General features: G+C 40.9%; 1 protein-coding gene across 1 annotated transcript in view; it reads left to right on the plus strand.

Annotated features, from left to right (window-relative positions):
• The window catches only part of NIM1K (NIM1 serine/threonine protein kinase), a 38,917-nt gene extending 25,384 nt beyond the window's left edge, over window positions 1-13,533 (plus strand). Inside the window, exons 2-3 of the mRNA XM_030192194.1 lie at window positions 3,456-3,724; window positions 12,784-13,533. Coding sequence (XP_030048054.1) covers window positions 3,456-3,724; window positions 12,784-13,533 — 1,019 coding nt within the window. The remainder of the gene's footprint in view (window positions 1-3,455; window positions 3,725-12,783) is intronic.
• Window positions 13,534-20,301: the final 6,768 nt, after the last annotated feature.

The following is a 20,301-nucleotide window of genomic DNA, read 5'->3' on the forward strand; positions in this document are numbered from 1 at the left end:
TTAAGCTGCCCAAAATCCCGCAACCCGCATGCAGCATGAAAAAGCTGCAGTAGCTCGCGGAAAGGAGCCCAATTGGGCGAGAAACCCGTAGCCCTGGCAACACTGAAAAGGATCCCTTACTGCACTGCAGAGAAGGTTAACATCACTTAGCCTCAGCTTCCAAAGTGTTGTGTTTTGTGCACTGTTGGCAGAGAAGGGGATGAGATGACCCAAATAAATAAAATACTGTTATTTCTAGTAGTGTAATTGGTTCTAGTGTTCATCATTTATATTGAAGATTATCATGTATAATTTAGTCTGGCCTGCATTTGTAGGTGTATAGAAGGGCTTGTCAGGGCAAGCTGTTGCTAATTTAGCTCCCTGCTGCTTCTGTCTTACAACACTCATGAACACCAGCTCAGGGAGTTGATGGTAACTACTCTGCATCATCTTCTGTCACTGTACTGTGTTTTCCTGATGCACACGTTGTAGAGACGTCCTATTACCTGTACCTTTGATTAGTTAAACAAATAAAAACATTTTGATATTCTCAGGAATCATTTCCTGTCTCTGGAATGCATGTGATCTCAGTGCTGCTTAATTCCTGATATCACTGGTAGAAAATCCAGAGAGATTCAGTCTATGGCACTTTTTTTTTTTCATGCTGCAGAAGAAGGTACTCCTAGCTGATTTGGGGGATTTTCAGTACTATCCCCTAGAGTTTCATTACTGTGCATAAGCTTTTGAGCACTTTCAGTGTTTATAAATCTGGGGTGGGGGGGGGGGCAGAGAGGGGGGTATATAATCAATTAAGGGATTATCTTTCCTCTTTTGATGGATTACAGTACACTCAGCATGGTTTATGGTCTATGCATAGCACTGAATCCTTACTTCTGCTTTTTAACATCTAAAGTACAAACATCATTAAGCAAAGGAAGTCAGGAATTCTCCTTCAGTTTGCTATATCAGGTTCAGGTTAAGGAAAGTACATATCAGCAGCGTTTGATGCTATTTATCATGCTTTGCTACTGTTTAGGCTGAGTGAGCTGGGAATGACTGGCGTAGTATCAAAATGGTTTGAAGCTTTCCTATCCAAAAGATACATAGAAACATAGAAAAATGTAAGCAGATAAAGACCATATAGCCTATCCAGTCTGTCATCCTTGCCACCTGTTCTCCCTATCACTCACTTAAAGACCCTATGTACTTGTCCCAATCTTTCTTGAATTCAAATACTGTTTTCGTCTCCACCACTTCCACCGGAAGGCCATTCCATGAATTCACCACCCTTTACGTGAAGAAGTATTTTTTCAGGTTACTTCTGAGTCTGTTCTCTTTCACCTTCATCCTATGCCCCCTCGTTCCAGAGCTTCATTTTAGTTGAAAGAAACTCACCTCCTGTACATTTATGCTGCACAAGTATTTAAATGTCTCTATCATATCTCCCTTCTCCCACCTTTCTTCCAAAGTATACATAGTGAGATCTTTAAGTCTGGCTCCATATGCTTTATAAGGAAGATGGCTGACCATTTTAGTAGCCACCTTCTAGACTGACTCCATCCTGTTTATATCTTTTTGAAGGTGTGGTCTCCAGAATTGTACACAATATTCTAAATGAGGTCTTACCAAAGTCTTATACAGAGGCATCATCACCTCCTTTAAACAGTAACCAGAAAGACCCACAGTGGGATTGAAACCCATGTCCCCTACATTGAGGGGCCACAGCCCTAACCCCTGTGCTATACACATACCTGACAAAAAGCCTGACTAGTTGTCATGGTCCCACTGACGGTGGCCAGCATTTCATAATTCACTGATTCAGGGCTGCCAATCTACATGTAGTTGCAAAACAGGCAAGATTACTTTATAAAAATCATTAAAAATGATAAAAACAAATGTTTTGCATATTCACTTTGCATTTCTATAGGGTTAAAACAGAATTCACACTCTCCCAAAGATGGCTGCCAACAATAAAGCTACCTTGAACATGAGGCTTGTGATGGCATTTCCCAGGATGCCAAAGGATCAACAAAAACAGACTTTATTTAGCTTCTATAATCAATAATGCCAAGTGCTGTGTTTTGAAAAATGTGTTATTTTTTTCACACTTTTTCCACATAATATTTAGTATTTATTAAAATTGGCAGGGAATCTGAAGCTTTTTTCTTCCTTGATGAAAAATGTTTTGAGATTTTGATTTATTCTGTTTATTCTTGTGTTGCTGGAGTTTGGTATGTTATTTGATGGTACTTATCCAACAAAAAGAATCTCAGTATGTGTCAAGTCTATTTACTTTTCTTAGGATGAGGACGTTGCAGACATTACCTTCTATAAACCTATCAGTGCCTTGTGGCTGCTATTGCATGGCAAGTAGGAAAAGCAATCAAATTCAAAGCATTTTACATAGGTGTAATAATTGGAACTATTAATGTATATCCATGTTTACAGACTGACTGTGTGGATCAATATATATGTGCTGAGGGCGTCATATGATTTTCTGATGATGTGAATGCTTCTGTTTCTTTGGAATGACTGACTCTTTCCTATTTTGCTATGGAGTTTTTATTTTTCAATTTTTATTTTAATTGAAAATTGCCTTGGTTTGACTGTTACCAAGATTGGCGATACAACAAATTTTTAATAAACGTAAACATGGTCTAATTCTATTTATGGTGCTAAAAATTGAGCATGGAAATTTGGGTGTGTGCCTAATTTCCACATATAATTTAATTGAATAACAAGACAATTAGTACTGATAATTGGGTGCTAATAATCTGTTATTGATGCTAATTGGCATTAATTAAAATGTACACACACATTTTTAGGCACTGGGATCTGCATGTAAATTTTATGTGTGGGTCCAAAAGGGGGGGGGGGGGGCATGACCATAGGTGGATCAGGGCATTCCTGCAATTTATGTGCACTGTTGTAGTATAAAGGGAAATGGGACTTGATATACCGCCTTTCTGAGGTTTTTGCAACTATATTCAAAGCGGTTTACATATATTCAGGTACTTATTTTGTACCAGGGGCAATGGAGGGTTAAGTGACTTGCCCAGAGAATTTCCGCCTAATTTAGGAATGAGGATTTACATCAGGGATTCTGGCACTAAGAGCTGTTTATAGAATTGCGCTTAGCGTGGGGGTTTTTTGGCACCATTTATAGAATTTGGTCCATATTGTTCCCTCCCAGTGAAAAGTGAGTAGAGCCAGGTCAGGAGATGGAACTTAGGCATAGAGATTGTGTAATCAATCACCACATATCATTTCTGGGGCAGCTGCAAGAGCATGGAGGTACTTTGTACCCCCATTTCACGTGACAGCCACATTTTCAAAGAGAAACTCTACAAGAAGATTCCTTCTGAAAATGCATGGGTGCAATTTCCACAGGGATTTAATTACCATGAACAAAGTAATTGATTTTGTTTTTATTGCTTACTGAAAACTTTTACACTCTCAATATCTTCAATTTACAGAAAAAGTAGCAATTAAAATATTGGATAAGACCAAGTTAGATCAGAAGACCCAACGCCTGCTGTCCCGGGAGATTTCCAGCATGGAGAAACTGCACCATCCAAATGTCATCAGATTGTATGAAGTTGTGGAGACACTGTCTAAATTGCACCTTGTGATGGAGTATGCAGGAGGAGGGGAACTATTTGCCAAAGTCAGCACAGAGGGAAAGTTATCGGAACTGGAAGCTAAACTCATCTTCTCCCAGATTGTGTCTGCAGTGAAACACATGGTAAATGTTTGCTTCTTTTTTTTTTTTTTTAATGACCATCTCTTTAGGTGCACAAACATCTGTTAGCTCATCAGACAATTTAACAAATCCAGAAAAAACATCTAAGGTTTGTCAAAACTACCTGATACACTTTTTTGAAGAGGATCCAAAAAATCTTCTTTGGATCTTGGGAAAATCACAACTGGATTGGCTTATTCGCTGTGCATTTTTCAAAGATCTACTTCAGACTGGATTTGTTTCTGAAATTGCAGTCAAATTTGAACCCATTAAAATCTACCTTATTCATGTTTGATCTCTGAATTGCACATGTCTACCTCCCTCACCCTAATTTTTTAACAGTTTTTTAAAAATGTATAAATTGCATTGTAGCGTTAAGTTCATGTTACAAGACTGAACCGTTTTTAGGGAGGTTGTGTGTTTCTATGTTGTAGGCTATTTAGCATAGGTGATGTTCAACATCTTTGCACACCGTTGTAGATTAAGGAAAAGAAAGCTTATGAAATTGGTATGTTTACACACACAAAAGCTATTGTATTGCTTTACAGTTGGCATCTAATCTAATCTGGTCATTCTTATTCCTCTTAACCTAGTTGCAATTCAAGGAAGATAACAAAAGAATACAAGAATTGGGCCAAATTCTCATTTATTACACAATCACTAAAAGTGTTTTGTTTTCCTCATAATTATAACAAAATTGTAACAAAACCCTGATGAGAATCCACGCTCTAAAAAAATTAGCATGGAGTTTTTAATGCCTCACACTAGAAAATGAGCTTACTGCGGTATATAATAAGCTAATGATATGCAAATAAATACCATGTTTTAAAAATCTACACTAATTCCAGAATCCATGCTGATAGTATGGATGTTACTGTGGTTTTGTTACACTGGCCCCAGAGAGGATCAGAAAAAATAAAAGAGAACCAGTTGGCTGCCGTACTGTGACAGACAAGACTGTTCACCAAAAGATGGGTTTTGGTGTAGCAGAGGATGGTGAGCCACTGATTACACAGCACTCTGACTGGGGTACAAGTATGTACTGGGGTGGGCTGTTGTCATATTTACTGACACACACAGCAGACTTTCTTCCTGATGTATCCCCCCCCCCCCCCCACACACACAGCATCTTTCAATCCCAAAGGCCTCCCTGCCCCCAGAGAGATCCTCAGAATCCTTACCTGGTGGTCCGATGGTTGCCAGGCAGGAGTGATCCCCTTTGCTCCTGCCTGGCCGGTGCTACATTCATAATGGTGCGAGTACCACTGGAGGTCATATTTGCATATTCACAATGACATGAAGAACCCCCAAGTACACCCCCTTACCCTAATAACTCCCTCGAGAACATCTCCTTACCCCAAAAACAGAGCATAGCTGGCGCCGAATGAAGAAGCCAGATTTACAAACTGTAGAAATGCGTTGTTCTAAAGAAAGTTGAGAGTATAGAATGACCCCTAATATAACAGAAAGAATTGACTGGTTTAACATCTGTTCCCATAAGACGGATGGGTAAAGTAGGAGTTTGAGGGCCGCTTGTAAACTGTTTTTTTGTGGGTTAAGAACCATTTTGTGCTTTGACAGCCAATTTGCTATAGATGTGAGGCAATCCTGAAGGGGGGGGGGGGGGCGGTAATAGATGGAGAATATGGATCTGTAGGAAAAAGAAGTAAGATGTCATCTGCATAAAAATAGCTAGAAATACCCAAAGATTGAATAAGAGTAGCGAGAGGACTAAGGAAGAGATTAAAAAGAAGAGGAGATAAAGTAGAACTCTGGGGAGCACCACAGGAGAGAAGACACAGAAGAAGTTGTAACAACCTTGTATGATCGGTCTGAGAGAAGTGACCAAAACCAAAAGAGGACAGTGCCTTGAAACCCGAGAGCAGAAAGGCAAGAAAGTAGAAGAGACTGATCAATTAAGTCGAAGGTGACTGATAGGTCAAGGGAAACAGTGGTAACAATGTTGTGCCTATCTAGAAGTGAGTGAATTTCACTAAGAAGACTAGTCTGCCTGGTGCCAAGATTCGTGATGTAGTGGATAGATTGCCTAGACTCATCAAGCCTACTGACCACTCTCCTGTGCTGCTCATCCATGTGGGCACAAATGATACTGCTAAGTATCCTACTGAACATATCAAATGAGACTTCATGGCTTTAGATCAGAGGGTGAAGCATTTAGGTGTGCAGGCGGTGTTCTCATCTATCCTCCCTGTTGAAGGTAAAGGCTGAATGAGAGAAGCTCACATCCTGGAGTTAAATGTGTTGCTGCGTGGATGGTACCGGTGTGAGCTCCTTGGTTTCCTAGACCATGAGATGATCTTCCAAGAGCTACTGAGCGGTGATGGTGTCCATCTATCAACAGACTGGCTAAAGTACTAAGGAGGGCTTTAAATTAAACCTGATGGGTAATAAAGGCCCCAAAGCCATAAATAACCATCAGGAAGGAAGGATGTTGAATGCCTGTATAGAAGGGGGAAAAAAAGAGTAATACCTGGAGAGCCTTGTATACCAATGCCTACAGTATGGGAAACAAACTTCTAAACTAACTCCAAACAGATTTGAATTTAGTGGCAGTCACGGAGACGTGGTTCACGGAGAACTATGACTGGGATATAGCTATAATTGGCTATAATCTTTCAGGAAGGATAGGGTAGGAAAAAAGGGTGGAGGAGTGGCATTATATGCTAAGAATAATATTAAAGTGACAGAACTGCAGGACACGGGTACAGAAGAAGTGCTGGGGGTCAAACTGGAAAGAGGGAAAGGAAAATGTATTTACATCAGAGTAATATACAGGTCACCTTCACAGTCAGAAGAAATGGATAGAGACTTAATTGAAGACATCCACAAGATTGCTAGGAAAGGGGAAGTAGTACTGATAGGTGATTTTTAATATTCTGGAAGTTGACTGGGGCGTCCCTGCTGCGGGTCATCCAGAAGCAATGGGATCTTGGATTCCCTACAGGAAGAATTGTTTCAGCAGTGGCTAATGGAACCGACATGGGATGGAGCTATTCTGGACCTGGCAGGGCTGGCGGAACCCAGTAAGCTAGGTAAGCATGGCAGGGGGGCACCAACCTCTGGAGGGTGCCACAAGCCATGCTTACTGCTTCCTGGGCGGCTCACCTGTAGGCAACTGTATGATCCCGCCCTCAGCTCCCCGACAGCCCTCCTTTCATTCCTGCCCCCCTGGAGGGTTTAAATCTATTATTTTACCTGAAGTCACAGCGGCGCTGATGGCAGTGAAAGCAACAGGCTTGTCTCTAACCTTCCCTTCCCTCTCAGTGTCCCGCCTTCTTCTGACATGATTTCCTCTTTCTGCGAGGGCGGGACACTGAGGGGGAAGGGAAGGCTAGAGATGAGCCTGCTGCTTTTACTGCTGTTGGCGCCACTGCAACTTCAGGTAAAAAAATGGGGCCTCACCAGAGACTTATACAAGGGCATCACCACCTCTTTCTTCTTGCTAGTCATCCCTCTCCTTATGTACCCAAGCATCCTTCTGGCTTTGAACGTCGCTTTTTCTACCTCTTTGGCCACTTTAAGGTCATCAGACACAATCACCCCCAAGTCCCACTCTTCCTTTGTACACAGAAGCACTTCACCCCCTATATTGTACCATCCCCTCAGATTCATGTGACCCAAGTGCATGACCCTGCACTTTTTAGCATGAAATCTTAGTTGCCGAATATTGGACCATTCCTCAAGCTTTGCTATGTCCTTCCTTATGTCATCCACACCTTCCGGGGTGTCCACCCTGTTGCAGAATTTGGTATCATCCACAAAGAGAAAAACCTTACCAGACAGCCCTTCCGCAATATCATTCACAGAGATGTTAAAAAGAGCCGGCCCTAGGACCAATCCCTGTGGTACTCCACTGATAACATCCTTATCTTCAGAGCAAGCTCCATTTACCACCACCCTCTGTTTCCTTCCGTTCAACCAATTTTTAACCCAATCAGCTACTCTAGGTCCCATACCAAGGAAACTCAGTTTATTTATGAATCACCTGTGCAGAACCATGTCAAAGGCCTTGCTGAAATCCAAATACACCACATCCAGAGCCCCTCCCATGTCCAACTGTTTGGTCACCCTCGAAAAAATCAATCAGATTCGACTGACACGATCTGCCTCTAGTGAAGCCATGATGCCACGGGTCCTGCATTCCATTCAAGAAACCTCACAATTCTTCGCTTTAGAAGTGTTTCCATTAGTTTACTCAACACCGAGGTCAGACTGACAGGTCTGTAATTCCGAACCTCCTCCTTACTTCCACTCTTGTGCAAAGGGACCACATTTGCCCTTCTTCAGTCCTTCGGGACAACTTCAGACTCTAAGGAAGCATTGGGGAAGTTTGTTGTTTTGAAGAGAAGTGAACAGGTCTATCATTGAGGTTCCCCACTGCTGGAATATCTGACGAATGACCAAAGTGCGAAAGACCATTTGTGAGGTTGAAGGACTCTGCTCAGTTTTTCTGCTACTGAATCTCAGATCGCAAAATTGACCATAGGTAAATTAAATCCGTTATATATAAAACGAACCTAGGTCTACAAAGAGCAATCACAGTGGGAGTGAATGAAAAAAGGCAAGCATGTGTTATATTTAAACCACAGCTTAGAAAATTTTTTTTGTGTGAAGGAAGTGGTCTCAGAGTGTAAACTCACCCAAGTGAGACTACGCTAAGCGTTTTATGTATCTAAGGGTGGAGTAAAATTTTAACTTTCATATACTTCTATGCAAAAAAACCTTCAAGGGCTCAACTTATAATATAAATAAAATAAATCAATTACCTAAACATACATACATATCCTGTTGGCTCATTCACAACCTCTGTGAAGATTCACAGAAGCACTTCGCATCATTCTTAATTCTTCTTCAAATAGATTTTCAAATAATATAGGCACTTAGCTTAAATAATGGTAGTCCACTCGCAGTTATTATTCTTAAGTCTGTCCACTCCGCAGTTATTATTCTTAAGTCTGTCTACTCAAGACGCTGACTGCCGGTGGGCCCACCTCTTAAACTGGAAACCTCTCGGTGTTCACAGCGAGGGGTACAAACGGTCTTCAATCATCCCCTCTTGCTGCTGAGTTAGAGCTTAATAGTCCTCATGTAACCTCTGTAAGGGTTTCGTATCCACTTCATCAGGAACTTCCAAAGGTGATATATAACGAATAAGCTCGAAAAAAGCGTGCCTCTCTCAAATATGTGCCCCGCAATCATCTAGTCACCTTTTAAATGTTCCCTGGCAGGAAATGATATCATGTAGAAAGAAGCTCCTCCTCCCCTAAGAACGTGCGTTTGTCAAAAGTTCAAATAATAGTATTCCACTCACTTGGGTGAGTTTACACTCTGAGACCACTTCCTTCACACAAAAAATTTTTCTAAGCTGTGGTTTAAATATAACATACATGCTTGCCTTGTTGTTTTTTCATTCACTCCCACTGTGATTGCACTTTGTAGACCTAGGTTCGTTTTATATATAACAGTTTTTCTATATACAGTATTTTGTTTGCAGGCCAAATAAACAGCTCTTATAAAGATGTTTCAAGAAGCCACCCCATGTCCATATTTGGATTGCTTGGTGACAGAGGATGTAAGATCTGGTTCCACCCTGTTTGTTTAGGTAAAAAATCTCTATTTGATTGTCAGCGCCAACTGATTTGGCAGTGTGACCAATTGCGCACACAGCTTAATTGGTTAAGCCGGTTGGCGCTGATAATTGACTACTAACAAGCAATTATTGGCACTAATTAGAATTTACACACACAACTTTCTAAGCATATTCTATAAAGTGGTGCACGTAAATTGTAGCACACAGGTCTCAAAAGGAGGTGTGGCCGTGGGAGGGTCATGGGCTTTCCTAAAAATTATATACACACTGTTATACAATATGCCTGATCTGCGCCTAAGTTAGACATGGGCATTTACACCACATTTTAGTTGGCATAAATGGTCATGCCTAAATTTTAGTCGTGGGAACAGGTGCTATGCATATTTTATAATCTGCACCTAACATTAGGCGAGGTTTATAGAATAGCACTAAGCAGTTTTTTCAATGCTATATATAGAATTCACCCCATAATGTGTACTAAATGGAAAGTAAAAAAGGTGAGCTAGTTTTGACACCATTTCCATGCTGTTGTACAGAAATGACCTGTGTATGGAATTATTTCCAGTGCAAGTAAGTGTGCTAAATTAGTTAGGCCACTTTTTAATTTTACCACTAATTTTTACTTTGCCCCTGCAGATGGAGTAAAATTTTAACTTTCATATACTTCTATGCAAAATAAATGGAAGTTAAAAATAATCAGTCACCCACAAACCTGAAAATGATTTGGGACCTCTGGAGCCCAGGGCCACCAGGATCCCAAAACCCCAAGGTTGGGTCTGTACACTTGAACATTTGCATTTGGGATCTTTGGGTTTGCAACCTGCTACCTAGCCCACCAGCCTCCTACTTCTATGTGTCCACTAACTCATCCCCTTGTACTTATCTTAAGAATGATTCTTTTTTTTTTTAATCCAACACCCATTTTAAAAATGGCATAAGATTAGCTGATATCGTTGACTTTGGCTAAACTACCATTTAAAATGGCTGGTGAGGAAGAAAGGAAGAGCTAGTTTCAGGAAAGGTAAATATGTTGGGGAGGGGAGAGGGGTGCACTCTAGGTTGAGTAGGTTGACGAGTGGGAGTAGATTCGTGGGTTGGGTGGTGAGAGTGGGGTCTCTAGTCCCAGAGCAGAGTCCCTCTGGCTCAGGAGTCCCAAACTGGACCAGAGAGTCTCCCATTATCTTTTATTTCAATGGATAAAGGTCTTGAGTTAAACATAACTTCTATTTCTACCCATTAAAGTTCAAATGAATATAAAGTTAACTTTAACCTTAAGTTTTATTTCTGATTTTTGCACTTTTTAGCTTCTTATTTTGCACACAACTACTGCTTGCCTAGAATCTCATTAACTTTTTACACTGGAAATAAAGTAAAAACTTTAAATGGCACAGCTGGTCTGCGCAAAGAGGAAATCCTGTTGCCTTAATCTGCATATAAAATGCTTTTTCAGTGCAGTTACCAAAATAAATGTTAAATTACGTTTTCACCAACCTTAATAAAGTCCCTTTAATTTCTACTCTGCTTACTACAGTTTTTTTTTCTTTCTTTATTAAATTTTTCAAAATTTACAAGATAAACTTATAAATGGAAATACAGTAGTAATACCTTATACTGGTTGCTATATCACAGGTTAATCAATATTTCTATAAACAAAGGATATACTTATTTAGCAAAACCTCGGGAAAATTTTTTTTTTTTTAAACATATTCTACTTTCTTAGACCACAAAATTGAAAAGGGAGGGAGGATAAAGCAATAAAGGAGATAAATTAAAAGAAAACATTTGTAGAAAGTAAATGGCCTGGTTCTCTTACGCCCGTCTTACTTCCATATCCTTAATACCTTTTACACCCTATTTGGTCAATTTTTTAGCATCTATAAACTTTTTCAACTGGTCAGGCTCAAAAAAAATATATTTGTTCCCTAAATATTTGATACAGCATTTACAAGGATAAGCTAACAAAAAGGTAGCACCCATAGATTTAACTTCTTCTCTATAAACAAGAAACGCTCTCCTGCGAAGTTTTAATCACATCTGGGAAAATCCAGATTTTTTGTCCATGAAACATTTTAGAAGCATTCTTAAAGTAAAGTTTTAATAATGCCCTTAAATCTTGCTCGAAAACAAAGGATATAAGTAATGTCCTCCGAGTAGTTATCTCCGAAATAGATTCTTCTAAGAATGCGGATAAGTTCTGTAGATTTATTTCTGGACACTGGTTATCATCGTTTGGATTCACCTTGGAGAGTTTATCAGGCAAATAGTAAGCTTTATATTTAATAGGTGGTATTGCAGATTCCGGGTAAAGCAAGACCTCCATGAAATATTTTTTAAGGAAATCTATTGGAGAAACTCCTATAGCAAAGGGGAAATTCAACAACCTCAGATTTAATCTTCTGTTGTAATTATCTAAAGATTCTAATTTCAAGGAAGTTTTTATTTTATCTTTCATCAAAGTATCTGAAAGAGCTTTTAACGATGTCATTTCAGCCTTTTGATTGGCTTGCTCCGTCTTAACAGTTTCCAGTGCTAAAGTTAAAGAGTCAAACTTATTTACCAGCAATGCTGTATCCTGGGAAGTTTTCCTGACCGCAGATGTTAGTTGTTGAATTGCAGTCCAAATGGAGTGTAAAGTCACCGCTTGGGGAACCGTTGGTTCTATGATCACACCATCTGCACCCTGAGGAAGAGTTCTGTCGTCTGAGGCCCTTTGGTTGCCGACTTCCGGCCCCTTCGGGTCCTCATTGCTCATCCGGAGTGCTGCAGGGCAAAGCGGTGGATTAAGTTCTGGCGGGGACAGTGATAATTCCGTCCCAAGTGGAGACGCCTCTACTTCGGCGAGACCAACAGCGGGATCCCTCTCACCAGTATTCACGGGAGTGCTCGTAGTGAACTGCAGTAGCGTTCGCTGACCCGGAGGCAGTGATTGAGCCGACGACAAAGCGCCCTTCACTGCACCTTTCCTCTTTGAATGCGGCATTTTTAGGAGAGGTAAAATTGTTAAAGCTCAGCACAGCGCTCGCAGAACCTCAAGCACGAACCGCCATCTTGACTCCAGTTTTTTGAAATGATATGTACACCCCTTGGGTGAATTTCTTCAAAATGGTCAGTAAAAAAAATACAGTACAGTCTTGATTATCTGACGTAAATGGGTCTGACCAGTTGTCAGATAATAGGGAAAACACTGCATAAACCCCTCAAACAATGCATAAACAAAGGCATTACAGTTTCCAATTTTCAAAAATTGTTCTAAAACAAAGATTTTTTAATAGAAATAAATGCAATGATGTCACCGGGGTGGGGGGGGAGAGGTCTGTCAGATATGTCGGATTAGCGAAGGTCAGATAATCGAGACTGTACTGTAAATGAATAAAATTCAAAATGTGCCATAATGATTTAGCCTTTGAAAGCTGTGATTAGTAACTTTTATTTTTTCATTCTTTTCCCACAGCATGATAACCAAATAATTCACAGGGACCTAAAAGCAGAAAATGTATTCTATACAAGTAACACATGTGTGAAGGTGGGGGACTTTGGATTCAGCACAATATGCAAAAAAGATGAAACTTTGAATACTTTTTGCGGCTCACCTCCTTATGCTGCCCCAGAACTCTTCCGAGATGAACACTACATTGGCTTCTATGTGGACATTTGGGCGTTGGGTATACTTTTATACTTTATGGTCACGGGGAACATGCCTTTTCGCGCTGATACGGTGGCCAAACTGAAGAAGTGCATTCTGGATGGGATGTACAGTGTCCCCCCCTGTGTCACAGAACCTTGTCAGAGACTGATACGAGGTATGCTTCAGCCGATACCAGGGGATCGGTGCAGTGTTGAGCACATTATGAACAGTGAATGGATGCATGGGATACAGTATCCAAAATCCCTGGCACCATTTAATTTGGATCCAAAGCATTTAGCAGAGACAAACACTCTCAAGGAGGAGGAGATTGAAGTGAAAAACACCTTGCAAAATCTGGGGATTACTGAAGAATACATTCTAAACAACCAAGGGAAGGATTCTCGGAGCTCAGTAACTGGTGTGTACAGAATTGTATTGCACAGAGTCCAGAAGAGAACGGCAGTGGAAAACATTCCTATTATAACACACTCAGACCCCAGTGAGAAGACATCAAGGAAAAACAACAAGACATACAGAGAAATAAAACACACATCAAAATTTTGTTCCATTTTATAAATTGCACTTGCTACTTTAGTAAATAGTAAAAAAAAATATTTCTGAAAATGTTCATAGATACTGTAATGTTGGCATCATGATTTTTTGTAATTTTTAATAAACTCTTATGAATGACAGAGTCTAATTCCAGTAAGTAAAATGTTTTTGGAAATGGTTTCACCTTGTTACCAAATATGAAGAAAACTGTCTTTGCTCCCCAGTGGAATTTTGTTGCCCTGTTTTTATTTAAAAAAACAAACAAACCTCTTTCGTACCTTAAGTCTTTGTGGACTGTGATACCTTTTAAAGCAGGACACCCCAAACCTGTCTACAGCCAGGGCAAGGATTGCTTATGGTATTTTCAGTGTTGCGTTTTTGCATATTCACAGATTTAAAAGGGCAGCGTGATGTCTCTTCAGGCTTGGTGCTGGGGCAGTCACCCTATTTTTCCACCCCTTCACAGTCGGTCATATTTTCAGGATATCCACAATGGAGGTAATTTTATGAATATTTTCTATTCACAAAGCTTACCATGCCAGCAATATCTGATTTAGACTGGTTCTACCCACATTAATCAGCGAGTAATGCACAAAGGGATTCTGGGTCAATCTTACTGTTCACTGTAGCAGCCAACGATATTCCTATACAAATGTATTACAATGAGCATTCCGAGCGATGCACAGAAAGGAGCGCCTACCTTTTAATATGCAAAATTTGGGGGAGGTCTAGAGCTGTCGTAGCATGATGGTGACTTCTCGATGGAGCAGTCTGCTGTCATATTTTGATAGTATTTGCACATATGCCATGTGCGTGTATCCCACATGTAACAGCACTGTGAAAAAGTTGTCATAGAACAAAAAAAAGGCTGAAGCATGTTGTGGAAGCGCATCCAGAGCACACGCATTGTAGCTTTTTTTTTGTCTTGGGTATGCATAAAGCATTGACGCTTAGTGAGTGACTGTTCTACACATGCACTAGGCGCTTTCCCTACTGAGCTGCTTGCTGAAATAACATGCAGCTCATTTGTATGCAGTTTCCTTTGAGCAGTAGCCTAGTGGTTAGTGCAACGGACTTTGATCCTGGGGAACTGGGTTCGATTCCCACTGCAGCTCCTTGTGACTGTGGGCAAGTCACTTAACCCTCCATTGCCCCAGGTACAAAATAAGTACCTGTATATATGTAAACCGCTTTGAATATAGTCGCAAAATACCACAGAAAGGCAGTATATCATTTCCCTTTCTCCTATCTTAAAATTGGTAACTTCAGATTTAACCGTGCATGGGTTTTTAACAGTGTCTTTTGAGCATCAGCCCCTCAGTGCCTCCAATTAGGCAATGCCTATACTATAAAGGAACCTATATTCCTTTATAGAACACTAGTATTACCAGGTATCTACAGACCTAATGTTTAGGTGCTCGCTCTTATGCTAGCTGTAGACTTGGTATAACGTGTGAGCGAGTGCCTAAGTACAACAGGGACACATTTAACTTAAAGTATTCTGTAAGTTATGTACATAAACGGGACTTATGTCCTGTCCATGCTCCACCCTTGTGTACACCCCTTTTGCAAATCCACACTATGTAAGTTAAACAGGTATGTGCAAAATAAATGCTTAGGCAGCATACCTGCATATTCTTGCATAAGTGCGTGTATAAATGTTAGCACCTAGTTTATGGGGAAATAAAGAAGTAGGGTTTCCGGTGGTATTTCCAACACGACACAAGGAGACGTGAGGTTCAGTGTAGTGGAAAATTTATTGTGGTGAATGTTCCTCTAAGATTCGGCACAGTGCTGTGTTTTGGCGTTACTGCCTGCGACAGGAGTCTATAACAACATATGTGTGTGTGTGTATGTATGTATATCAGTTAAACATAAGAACACATACTCTAGCATTTAATGCAATAAGCAAATTTTACTCTGGCCATCACTTCATCAGTTTTTTAAATATATTGTTCCATGTTTAGTAGTTCTCCAATTTATCACTCAATTACATTAATCAGTTGCCATTCAGCATGCACATGCGTCGTCTTAGCACTTTGGCACCATATCCTATACTGACCCCATTTAAACCAGCATCACACAGCAATGCAGCTTTCACTGCTTCTAGCAGAGACAAATCTTTGCCTTAAGACGCAGGATCCCTTAAGATGTGTCTTTCAAGGTAGACTTTACACTTTTAGTTATGAGTAGTACATCCCCTTCTCTCTTATCCCCTTAGTGTGGTAGCTCTGACTATACATTTCATGCACTGACGCAGTTACATATACATTTATATTATTATTGTATTTGAGCACTGTTCCCTTGATCCACTTGCATTGTACATGCACATTCTCAAGTATCACTGATCCCTCTATTTTAATACTGTTTAATACTTATTAACATTTTTTATTTGCACAATTTTTATGTGGGTCCTCCTATCTGGTGTCATCACCACTTTTCTCTAGCCCTTGCCCTTACATGTTTTCTAAGGAGTTTCTTCAGTCACCGATATCGATTAAGTTCATCGCAGGTTTTTGTTTATACTTTTTTTTTTTTTTTTTACTCATTTTAAACAATTTACAAGCTTTTCACTTGAATAGGAAAAACAGATTTAACAATATTATGAGAATATATGCAACAAAGAAATCTAATCTTTTCATCTTGTCTTAGACCACTTTTTAGGGGAATAAGCCAAAAACACTCAGGAGAAAAGAATTAAAGAAACTATAAAGAAAGGCATACTCGTTTTTTTTTAATGAGTCCTTCTGTTTTTTTATATGGGTCCCTCTATTTTTATGTTCATTACCATTTTCAGCTCTTGCATGTTTTTAAGCAGGTCCTCTAGTTCACTGTTACATGTTTTAGAGGGTCTTTTACTAAGGCACACTCACATTTTTGGTGCATGCTAAAATTGTGGGTGCACTAAACGTTAGAGACGCCAATACATTCCTATTGGCATCTCTAATGTTTAGCGTGCCCACAATTTTAGCATGCGCTAAAAATGTGAGCGCACCTTAGTAAAAAAAAAAAGACGTCCTTAGGTACCCGCACTGAATGGACTTACCACAGCCTCCCATTGGAATATTTAGATAAACTCAAGGCTGCACACTCACAGGTTGGTCATTCATTTCATTCTCCTTTTTCCATTTTGTGTAGTCCTGTTTCCCAGATCTTTTTGTTTCTCTTCATTGAATACACTAGTTCAATTTTTTTGTATTTTTATCCCTTTTAATATTGTTTTAGTATCCTTCTGTTTAAACATATTGGTTACAATGATCCTCCTTATTTTATTTTGTTTGTAAAGCATTTTTCTATTATAATTATGCCACAGCAAGAATGTGTGCTGTTTTTATATTTTCAACAAAATTGATTCCACAATCCACAAACAATGAAAACAGTCCTCTAACCAAAGTGGATATTAAAGTTAATGCCAAACCACCCCTTTTTTTTTAAACAAAAGAAAGGGAAAAGGCCTCAGAAGTTCATGGTAATACAGCATCCTACAGACTGGACTGTGGAACGCTCATGTAGTGCTCAATTACAGCTCAGCGGGGGCTGACCAGCTTCTTTTATGTAATCTAAATTGAACTGAAAGGCATATGGTGAAATATGTTTTATTGTTATATTACTCCTCCCACAAAAAATTCCTACGGCTTTTAACCTAGGCCCCTGACCCTGTACCTCACCATAAGGCAGGAGTGATGCTCACTTGCTCCTGCCTTTAGGCACTGTCATCTGCAAAATGGTGGCACCTTTCCCACACAGTGCATCCTGAGATGCACTGGGTGAGGACTGTCTACCATATAATGGCCCTCAATGTCATGGGTCATTTCTGACTTCAAAAATAATCCCCGAGGAGGGATTTGGGAGTCTTCTGCCTTGACATTGGGACCATTTTAGATCCAGCAGGAGGTGGGGATCAATGTTCCTTCACCTGGTCCAATCAAGGGGTCCCCGGGGGGGGGGGGGTTATTGGGAGGCCCCTTAACTTCCCCAGGTTCCATGAGCTCTGATTGGCTGAGGTAAGTGGCTCTGTTTGTTAAGCTAACAGCTGTCGCTAGTTCCATTCCTGGGGCAAAAGGCTCAGAGGTGACCAAATGCTCTGGCTGTAATGAGGTGAAGGCCCTCTCAAGGTCTTAGTGATTCTGGTCCAGAGATGGGAGAACTTCCCACCAGAGGAGTGCTCCGTCCTATGGTTGTTTGAATTTCCCCATTTTATTGATTTGGTATTTGAGATTCTGAGTCTGACCTCAGCCTCCTCAGTCAAAATCATAGAGGGCGGTCTTAGTCTAGAGGGTCTCTTGAGGCCTTGTAAGCACTCCCCTGTCATAAGGCATTCTCACACATGATGTTGGCAGAATGGGAGGCCCCAGATGGAGTCCTCTAAGGGTCCAAGGTGCTGGACAGCCTGAATCTTCTCTCCCCTGAAGAGGGATTGGATGCTTTGGTTACAGCAATGACCAAGAAGACCACCATACCCGTGAAAGAGGGCTTGGCGCTCAAGAAACTGCATGAGAAGAAAGCAGAACAACAGGTCAAGCTGGCTTCCTCCTCCACTATGGTGGGCATTGATTCCACCACACATGTGAGGCGATGTGACTCCAGCTATGTTGCGCTGGTTGCAACAGTTGCCAGTTGAAATTGATAGCAGCTTTCCTGATGGATGTCCTGTATGATTTGGTGCAAGTAACAGCTTGTACTGTAGTCTCAGTTGTAATGGTCTAAAGGTGACTTTGGCTACACCACTGGGTGGCAGACACAACCTTCAAGAAACATCTGAGTCAACTTCCCTTAACAATGAATATGAGTGCCTGAAAATGTTAAAAAGGTACATTCCCTGAAGCAGGGTGCTGATGTTCTGTAGTTCTCTCATATGAAAATTAATTTATCATATTTTGAGTTCACAACACGTATGGTACAACACCCTTTCATCTAAAACTAGTGAATAACAGGCAACCACTACATATTCTAAGTGTGTCAAATGAGTTTAGAAATATTTCCATATTAGTAACTCAAGTAAAAGGACAAAGAGCTTCCAATTTTACTATACACACATTTGTCTCATAAGAATATAATCTATTAAGAATCATGGAATACCACAGTCACACTCATGAGTCCAACGCTGGCCCTTGGACCATCTTTTTTTTTTTTTTTAATTACAACTCAGTTTACCCAGATGTAACCAGCAAGCATTTAAACTATTCTGGCAAGAGGTACACTATACATACTTTGTGGAAAATGAGCTACACCACCATTTAGATTTAATATACCATCTTTTCATTTAGAACAAGCACAAAAGAAAACCAAGTTTCTATAGAGAAAACAAAAACTTGCAGAGCTTTAGAAATGCTTCACATCGTTGATATGACATGTTTGTCAGAGTTACTCAAATGCGGCAAGTATTCTCATGCACTTACTGTATTACTCAAATTTACAGCTTAAATTATTCCTCTACTATATACAATGTGTTTATCAAATTAATCTCAAATGTACAAAAACAAGTTACTAATCCCTACAGACATTTGCAATACTATATTGTTACTGTAAACAAGAATGCAATTAATGTTATCTCATGTGGTTTGAAAGTTTATAGCAAAAACATTAAAAACCCATTGTTCAAACTTATAACAATACAATGAAATAGCGAATGCTACATACCTGTAGAAGGTATTCTCCGAGGACAGCAGGCTGATTGTTCTCACTGATGGGTGACGTCCACGGCAGCCCCTCCAATCGGAAACTTCACTAGCAAAGTCCTTTGCTAGCCCTCGCGCGCCCGCGCGCACCGCGCATGCGCGGCCGTCTTCCCGCCCGAAACCGGCTCGAGCCGGCCAGTCCAGTATGTAGCAAGACAATACACTTCAAGGGAAGACACAACTCCAAAGGGGAGGCGGGCGGGTTTGTGAGAACAATCAGCCTGCTGTCCTCGGAGAATACCTTCTACAGGTATGTAGCATTCGCTTTCTCCGAGGACAAGCAGGCTGCTTGTTCTCACTGATGGGGTATCCCTAGCCCCCAGGCTCACTCAAAACAACAACCATGGTCAATTGGGCCTCGCAACGGCGAGGACATAACTGAGATTGACCTAAAAAATTTACCAACTAACTGAGAGTGTAGCCTGGAACAGAACAAACAGGGCCCTCGGGGGGTGGAGTTGGATCCTAAAGCCCAAACAGGTTCTGAAGAACTGACTGCCCGAACCGACTGTCGCGTCGGGTATCCTGCTGCAGGCAGTAATGAGATGTGAATGTGTGGACAGATGACCACGTCGCAGCTTTGCAAATTTCCTCCATGGTGGCTGACTTCAAGTGGGCTACCGACGCTGCCATGGCTCTAACATTATGAGCCGTGACATGACCCTCAAGAGCCAGCCCAGCCTGGGCGTAAGTGAAGGAAATGCAATCTGCTAGCCAATTGGATATGGTGCGTTTCCCTACAGCCACTCCCCTCTTGTTGGGATCAAAAGAAACAAACAATTGGGCGGACTGTCTGTGGGGCTGTGTCCGCTCCAGATAGAAGGCCAATGCTCTCTTGCAGTCCAATGTGTGCAGCTGACGTTCAGCAGGGCAGGAATGAGGACGGGGAAAGAATGTTGGCAAGACAATTGACTGGTTCAGATGGAACTCCGACACAACCTTTGGCAGAAACTTAGGGTGAGTGCGGAGGACTACTCTGTTGTGATGAAATTTGGTGTAAGGGGCCTGGGCTACCAGGGCCTGAAGCTCACTGACTCTACGAGCCGAGGTAACTGCCACCAAGAAAATGACCTTCCAGGTCAAGTACTTCGGATGGCAGGAATTCAGTGGCTCG

This window comes from Microcaecilia unicolor, chromosome 2 (assembly GCF_901765095.1).
Source record: "Microcaecilia unicolor chromosome 2, aMicUni1.1, whole genome shotgun sequence".
Classification (NCBI taxonomy): domain Eukaryota; kingdom Metazoa; phylum Chordata; class Amphibia; order Gymnophiona; family Siphonopidae; genus Microcaecilia; species Microcaecilia unicolor.